The sequence below is a fragment of the Triticum urartu genome, chromosome 2A, assembly GCF_056163025.1.
Source record: "Triticum urartu cultivar PI428250 chromosome 2A, HENAU_Tu73, whole genome shotgun sequence".
NCBI classification, from domain to species: Eukaryota; Viridiplantae; Streptophyta; class Magnoliopsida; order Poales; family Poaceae; genus Triticum; species Triticum urartu.
In genome coordinates this window covers 208746058-208753574 of record NC_141874.1, presented here as the reverse complement: position 1 = coordinate 208753574, position 7517 = coordinate 208746058, and the positions used below count along the sequence as shown (strand labels likewise).

The window sequence follows — 7517 nt, the reverse complement described above, 5'->3', positions numbered from 1 at the left end:
AACAACTCGGAAACGACACCATCTGCCGCTGGGTAGAGTCCAAAGAGTTACGCACGCAATTTCGTTATTCATTTTCACCATCCAATGTCCACACCGATGGCAGCCTGTACTCAAAGTCAACCTTCGAGTAAAAACCAGCATACCCTCGCTATCATCGCTAATGCAACCAGCCATTAGCTTTAGTTCACCTAAACCCGAGCCCGGAGTACTATATTTTTACTTCTGTACATCCACTAAAGTACTATTAAGATAAAAAATTCTCACGAGGGTTGATGCCTATTAACACAACTAGATAAGTACGGAGCAACGCCAATGAGCAGCTTAGCTTTTCTGCCACACTTGGCCTCTACACAATACCATTAGCAAGTTGGCACCTACCATGCTTGCCCTCCTGCTCCTCCTCGTTTCCGCCAGCTCGTTGCCAGCGCCGGCGTCCGGCGATGAAGGAGCCGTGCCGGTGATCAACGCTTTCTCCCACTTCTGCAGCCCCACGAGCGATGCCGATGGACTCTACCAGCCCAACAGCACCTTCGCGGCCAACCTCGCCAGCATGTCCGCGGTGCTCCCGAAGAACGCATCGGCCTCCGGCTTCTCCGCTGGCGCGTTCGGCCGGGCGCCGGACACCGCGTACGGCTTGGCGCTCTGCCGCTGGGACTACACCGGCGACGACTGCGGCGCGTGCCTCTCCAGGGCGTTCAAGGACGCGGTGAACCTCTGCGGCCGCAGCAAGGACGTCACCATCTATCACGACCAGTGCCATATCCGGTTCTACGACCAGGACTTCCTCGCCGGCGCCGTGAACTCGCCCGAGAGCGTGGCGTCGAACATGAACAACGTCTCCAGAGGGAACGTCGCCGCGTTCGACGGCCTGGTCACGAGGCTGGCCAACGCGGTGGCGGACAGGGCCAGCAACGTGAGCGGCAGGTACGCCACGGGCCAGGCCGGCTTCCCGCCGGACAAGATCAACGTGTACGGCCTGGCACAGTGCACGCCGGACCTCACGACGGCTCAGTGCCAGGCCTGCCTCGCCGCCATCATCAAACAGATGCCCAAGTTCTTGAGCGGGAGGGTGGGCGGGAGGATTCTTGGGGTGCGCTGCGCCGTCAGGTACGAGAAGGATATCTTCTTCACGACCACCGGCGACATGGTGACGCTCACGCCCCTGCTGGATCCGTCCAAAGGTAAATCCAAATCTTGTTATCTTGATGTACTCCATCCATTTCAAAATAAGTATCGTAGTTTTAGTTCTTCACGACACTTACTTTGAAAGGGAGGAAGTAGCTTCTTACATTTGTAAAATCACTCTCACTTCTTTTAATCCGGTCAGTAGCAATTTCTCCATTTTAAGTCATCTGGAATGGCGTGCATTGCATTAGTTAGTGTCCTAAGTTGGTAAATAGTTTTGCTCCGTTTACAAACTGTGGCAGAAGCTTGTCGTTGCTTAATTTGGTTCCGCGGAGTGACCTCCTTCGTACTAGTGGAGTACTTAGCCGTGCGTTTGCATATCCTTTCAGTTCATGGATGAAAATGATCTGATGAGAATGAAAATGATCGACGTTTAGACTTCCGGTGGTGGGTATGCAGTTTCTGTTATATGAGTGTATATATGCACTTCTGATTTGCATATATTTGGAGATTTTGTAGGCAGAATCGTTCCTACTATGTCATTCGAGAATACAAGAAAACATTGCCTCATTGAGTATTGAATTCGCTGGACTTACTATTGTCTTCTTAATAAAGGGTGAGTAGAATTACTACCTGAGGAAGAAATGCATCATATTTACGTTTAGCCCCTCCAAATATTCATAGTTTGCCTATTGCCCCCCTGTTATGCCAGTCAAGCTCCACCATTGAATAATGAATATAGGGTTTTTATCGCATTGATGAAAATTAATAAATTACTAGATTCGTTCAGTGCATTACTTTCTCTGAACGATATTATAACAGTAAGATTAACTTTTTTTTGGAGGGTACAGTAAGATTAACTCTAGTAATCATGACACATGAACATGTGATCATGATACCCTAAAAAAAGAACATATAATCTTGATGATAAATTGTTTTTGTTCATCAATGCAATAAGAAAATACGTTTGCCTACGATAAAAGGACCATAGAGAAATTCCCTCTGAAAATCACTAATGTGCAGTCAAATTAAATGTTTCATATTTTCAAGATCTAACACAAGTATGGCAGTAGGGAATTTCCTAGCTTGCCTTCAAGTAGGACTTTTGACGTCCCTAGAAGATTATGCCGGCCGTGCACATCAGCCTATAGGGACGGAGAATTGTTTTGTGCGCCATGCGTAGGGATCCGAGAGTATTATATATGTTCATTCATGAACTAGTTTACGACGGGAGCTGTTGAAGTCTTGCCTTCTTACGTGAGATCCAGAAGTTGTAAAAGATTTCCAGCCGATGATGGTATCGACGTAGATATTTCCTCAATCCAAGTCACCTTTTTTCTCTTGACAAGATACCCGATCCAATCACTTGGCAAGTTGGTAGGCCACTTATGATTTTTTTGCGGGAAAAATGGTACTGCGGTATGGCTCATTTTTTGGCGTGAACAGTATGACTTTTCTTACCGCAAATATATCAGCTTGCGTGTACGTTCTGTACAGAGAGTCAGCGGCAAAGACAGTTTATAAACAATTACAGATATTACTCGTGGTTCGTACGTGTAGCTGGCAATTGTCACCCTGATTTTGCTAGTCGTAGATCTCCTTGTTAACCCTGGCGTGGCCGACAGTTAGATCTGGGTTCTGTGGTCAGATTTGATTTATTCTTTCCACACAACCCCGCGGCTTTTTACCGTTGATCGAGCGACACCCATAGGCCGATCCACGTGAGCCACGAGATCCTTCGATGATTATTAGTTGCGTCGATAGATTCAATTTAACCTATTTCATCCTTATTCTTTGTTGATGATTTCCGCTGCCATGGCCACCGGCCAACCTTTGTTCTACGTACCAGATCAGACTCGCGCACTCACTCACATCACATGCCTAGTAGCTTAGCTAGTGCATACAGAATCCGGATGGCATATGTGCATGCATGTCATGCACGTATGTACGCGACAAATTGAGCCTTTGTTTATGCGCAAGCAGTAGCTACGTCCGATCAACGTTATCTACAAAAAAATGCTGGCCTTGCTTGTCCTGCTTTGCTTTGCCTCCGGGGACGTTCACATCATGTCGACCCCACGCTGAAATGTGATAGCTTCCACCGGCGGGGCGGGACCCCGGTGTTGGACTCCGCTTGGGTCGTCGTTGAACGTACCCCCACGGCCCACCCGCACGGAAGGTCCAATCAGCATCCTTGACCTTGATGTTTTGCCTCTGTATAGTCACTAACTCGTGGCCCCACTAAATAAATTCGTTGGTTTCGTTCTCTGTATGCGAATTTCTCGTGCAGCGCCCACCAATGTGCAGTCGCCAGAGACTAAAAAAATTGAGGTTACATCGAACAGTCAAACTGTTGTAATTCTAACAAACGAATGTTGTTAAAAAATACACTTTCAAAAGTTTCTACTAGCATTTTATGGTACACCGTTCTCATCCAACTTGGGACATCGTTCAATTCGGTCTGTGCAGGGAGCAGCAACACGCACACGCTTTGGATCGTGGCGATAGCAGTCCCCGTAACCGTGCTCCTCTGCGGCTTCTTGGCATGTTTCATGTGGATGAGAAGGCGAAGAAGAAGAGGTAGCTAACTACACCATGTTCTTCTCACAAATGGTTGCCCTGCAATTCTGCCTCGATCTCGATCTGACGAGTGTACAATTGATCAGTGACCAATCTCTCAGGGAGGGTGAACATACCAACCATGTCCATGGAGATGGAGCAGGTGCTCAAGCTATGGAAAATCGAAGAGAGCGACTCCGAGTTCTCGCTCTACGATTTCGACCAGATCGCAGACGCCACCAGAAACTTCTCCAACGACTACAAGCTCGGTCAGGGTGGCTTTGGCGCTGTTTACAGGGTACAACTCTTACACGCAGTAACGCATGCACACACAATACTGAATTTCTGATAGTTACACACAAATGGATCATTCGGTGCAATGCATTTGTAATAAAATGTAAGTGATGTGTATTTCAGGGTGAACTGCCTGGCGGGCTTGAGGTCGCAATCAAGAGGCTCTCTACGTGCTCCGTGCAGGGGTTGATGGAATTCAAGACCGAGATCCAGCTGATCGCCAAGCTTCAGCACACCAACCTTGTCAGGCTCCTGGGCTGCTGCCTCCAGGCCGAGGAGAAGATGCTCATATACGAGTACATGCACAACAAAAGCTTGGATTGCTTCATCTTCGGTACACGCACAACAAGAGAGAGCCTCACATGCATGCATCTCCTTCTGCCATATCTTATTCGCTTACCCGTCTCGTTGCCATTTTTTCTGTACAGATAGTGCGAAAGGGGCGATACTGAACTGGGAGCGGCGCTTCCGAATAATCGATGGGATCGCGCAGGGGCTTCTTTACATGCACAAGCATTCCCGCTTGCGAGTTATACACAGGGATCTAAAAGCGAGCAACATCCTCTTGGATCGCGACATGAACCCCAAGATCTCGGACTTCGGTTTGGCGAGGATATTCTGCTCCAATGTGACGGAGGCCAACACGACCAGGGTCGTCGGCACGCAGTAAGTTATATACACTCCTGATTAAATTTCACGACACATAGCTACCTCACCAACAAAAATCAAAGATGAATAGAAATGTACTCTTTGTTGGTGATCTTAAGACTGAACTTCACTTTTTTTTGTATATCTTACCAGCGGTTACATCGCTCCAGAGTATGCTTCAGAGGGTCTCTTCTCCACCAAATCCGACGTTTTCAGCTTTGGGGTCTTGCTCTTGGAGATCATAAGTGGGAAGAGGACTGCAGGCTTCTACCAGTACGGAAAATTCTTCAATCTCACAGGATACGTAAGTACATAATATGGCGTTAATTGGTCCTCAGAAAAAAAATTACCGTAGATGTAGAATAATTGTTCTACGGTTTCGGCTAAAGAAATGGTCCTCGAAATCCGCTTATCTGCAAACAGGAAAACCATAATTTTGATTTTTGCTGATAACCTGAAAGAGTCGCCTGCTCACTGCAAACCTTGTGTTAATTCTATCAGGCTTATCAGTTGTGGCAAGAGGCGAAATGGCACGAGATGGTCGATCAGGTACTCGGGGTCGACTACCCGGTGACGGAGGTGATGAAGTGCGTCCAGGTGGCGTTGTTGTGCGTCCAGGACAGCGCCGACGATCGACCCAGCATGTCCGATGTCGTCGCCATGCTCAGCGGCGAGGGGCTCACGCTGCCGGAGCCCCGACAGCCGGCCTACTTCAACGTTAGGTTATCAAGCTTACCAGAGTCAAATAGTTCCTTTGGTGAATCGTCGTACATCAGCAACGTCGCCTTGACTGATGAAGACGGCAGATAACAGGACCAAGTATAGGCGGCCAATCAATTTGTACTAGCGAAGTAATTAACTATACATGGCTACTATTCTCATCATATTTACCAACAGGAAGGACCATATATAGTAGACTAACGTAGTTGATGCACATAAACTCCATGCCCATCAACATGTTGAAAGTTACTCTTTTTTTGGGATTCTCTCCTAAATTTATTTTTATTTCTTCTGTGTAGCCTCAGGTGGTTTTTTGCTATGTTGTAATATATGTATTAGGACTGCACACAATGTTTGTGTTATCTATAGGTTTTTTTTTACCATTGATTCGTTTTGAAGTCATTATTTCGAAATGCAACATTAATTCGGAATTCATTTGCAAAAAAAAAGGACAATTCACATCCATACATTTGCATTTACTCGTCAAAGTGAAACAAACTGAAAAGGGTAAAAAGGGGAACTGCTCTAAAAATCCAAACTCTTCTCGTACCAATTCATTTGTCTGGCTCTTTTCCATGTACAATGGAGGCATCGTGTTGCGGACAAGATCCAGGAAATTTTTGAAACAATTTTTTTTTGGAACCATACAAGCCTGTGGAAATGACTGCACCATTGCACCACTAGTGGAAGTTTTTTGTTTGCGCTGACTCAAATGTGCAACAATGAAAAACTCCGGACACATGGTTTCCTCAAAAAAAAAAAAACTCCAGTCGCATGGGCCAACAATGTTTGGGAAACGTAGCGTGCAATTCAAAAAAAATTCTACGCTCACGCAAGATCTATCTAGAAGATACATAGCAACGAGAGGGGGAGAGTGTGTCCACGTACCCTCGTAAACCAAAAGCGGAAGTGTTTGACAACACGGTTGATGTAGTCAAACTTCTTCTCGTTTCGACCGATCAAATACCGAACGTACGATACCTCCGAGTTCTGCACACGTTCAGCTTGATGACGTCCCTCGGACTCTTCATCCAGCAAAGTGTCGAGAGAGAGTTTCGTCAGCACGACGGCGTGGTGACGGTGATGGTGAAGTGATCCACGCAGGGCTTCATTTAAGCACAACAACAATATGACCGGAGGCGTAAACTATGGAGGGGGGCGCCGCACACGGCTAACAGATGTTTTTCTGTCCTCTAGGCGCCCCCTCCCCACATATATATAGGTTGGAGGGGGGAAGAGGCAACAAGGGGGCGCCCAAGTAGGTCGAATCCTACTTGGGCTCCCACCCCAATTCGCCCCTCCCCCTTCCTTGTTTTGGCACTAGGAGAAGGAAGGAGGAGGTGGTGCCTCCCCCTCCCCCTTTCCTTTCTTCCTTAAGAAGGGGAAGGAAAGAGGGGCTAGCCCTCCTCCCTTGCCTCACCTACGACTGGCCGGCCTGGTGGAGGGGCGCACTAGCCCCCTGTGGGCTGGTCTGTTCCTCCCTAGGCCCATTAAGCCCATATAGCTTGCCAGGGGTTGCCCGGAACCCCTTTCGGTGACCCGAAACGTACTCGGTACCTCCAGAACACTTTCGGTGTCCAAATACAATCGTCATATATATGAATCTTTACCTCTCGTCATGTCCGCAATCTCATCCAGGACTCCGAACAACATTTGGTCACCAAATCACATAACTCATATAATACAAATCGTCATCGAACGTTTAGCGTGCGGACCCTACGGGTTCGAGAACTATGTAGACATGACCGAGACACCTCTCCGGTCAATAACCAATAGCGGAACCTGGATGCTCATATTGGTTCGCACATATTCTATGAAGATCTTTATCGGTCGTACTGTAATGACAACATACATTATTTCCTTTGTCATCGGTATGTTACTTGCCCGAGATTCGATCGTCGGTATCTTCATACCTAGTTCAATCTCGTTACCGACAAGTCTCTTTACTCGTTCCGTAATGCATCATCCCGCAACTAACTCATTAGTCACATTGCTTGCAAGGCTTATCATGATGTGCATTACCGAGAGGGCCCAGAGATACCTCTCCGATACTTGGAGTGACAAATCCTAATCTCGATCTATGCCAACCAAGAAAACACCTTCAGAGATACCTGTAGAGCATCTTTATAATCACCCAGTTACGTTGTGACGTTTGATAGCACACAAGGTAC

The 7517-nt window shown here is 47.2% G+C and overlaps 1 protein-coding gene across 2 annotated transcripts; it reads left to right on the top strand.

Annotated features, from left to right (window-relative positions):
* Window positions 1-291: 291 nt before the first annotated feature.
* LOC125536802 (receptor-like serine/threonine-protein kinase SD1-6) lies at window positions 292-5729 on the top strand. Of its 2 annotated transcripts, none has more exons than XM_048700070.2 (7): window positions 292-1181; window positions 3595-3705; window positions 3792-3982; window positions 4102-4312; window positions 4407-4644; window positions 4780-4930; window positions 5128-5729. In XM_048700070.2, exons 1-7 carry the CDS (start codon window positions 380-382, stop codon window positions 5434-5436), a joined length of 2013 nt encoding a protein of 670 aa, XP_048556027.2. In that variant the 5' UTR covers window positions 292-379; the 3' UTR covers window positions 5437-5729. The 2 variants fall into 2 exon arrangements, with proteins under 2 accessions (XP_048556027.2, XP_048556028.2); XM_048700071.2 differs by lacking the exon at window positions 292-1181 and adding an exon at window positions 1720-1741.
* Window positions 5730-7517: the final 1788 nt, after the last annotated feature.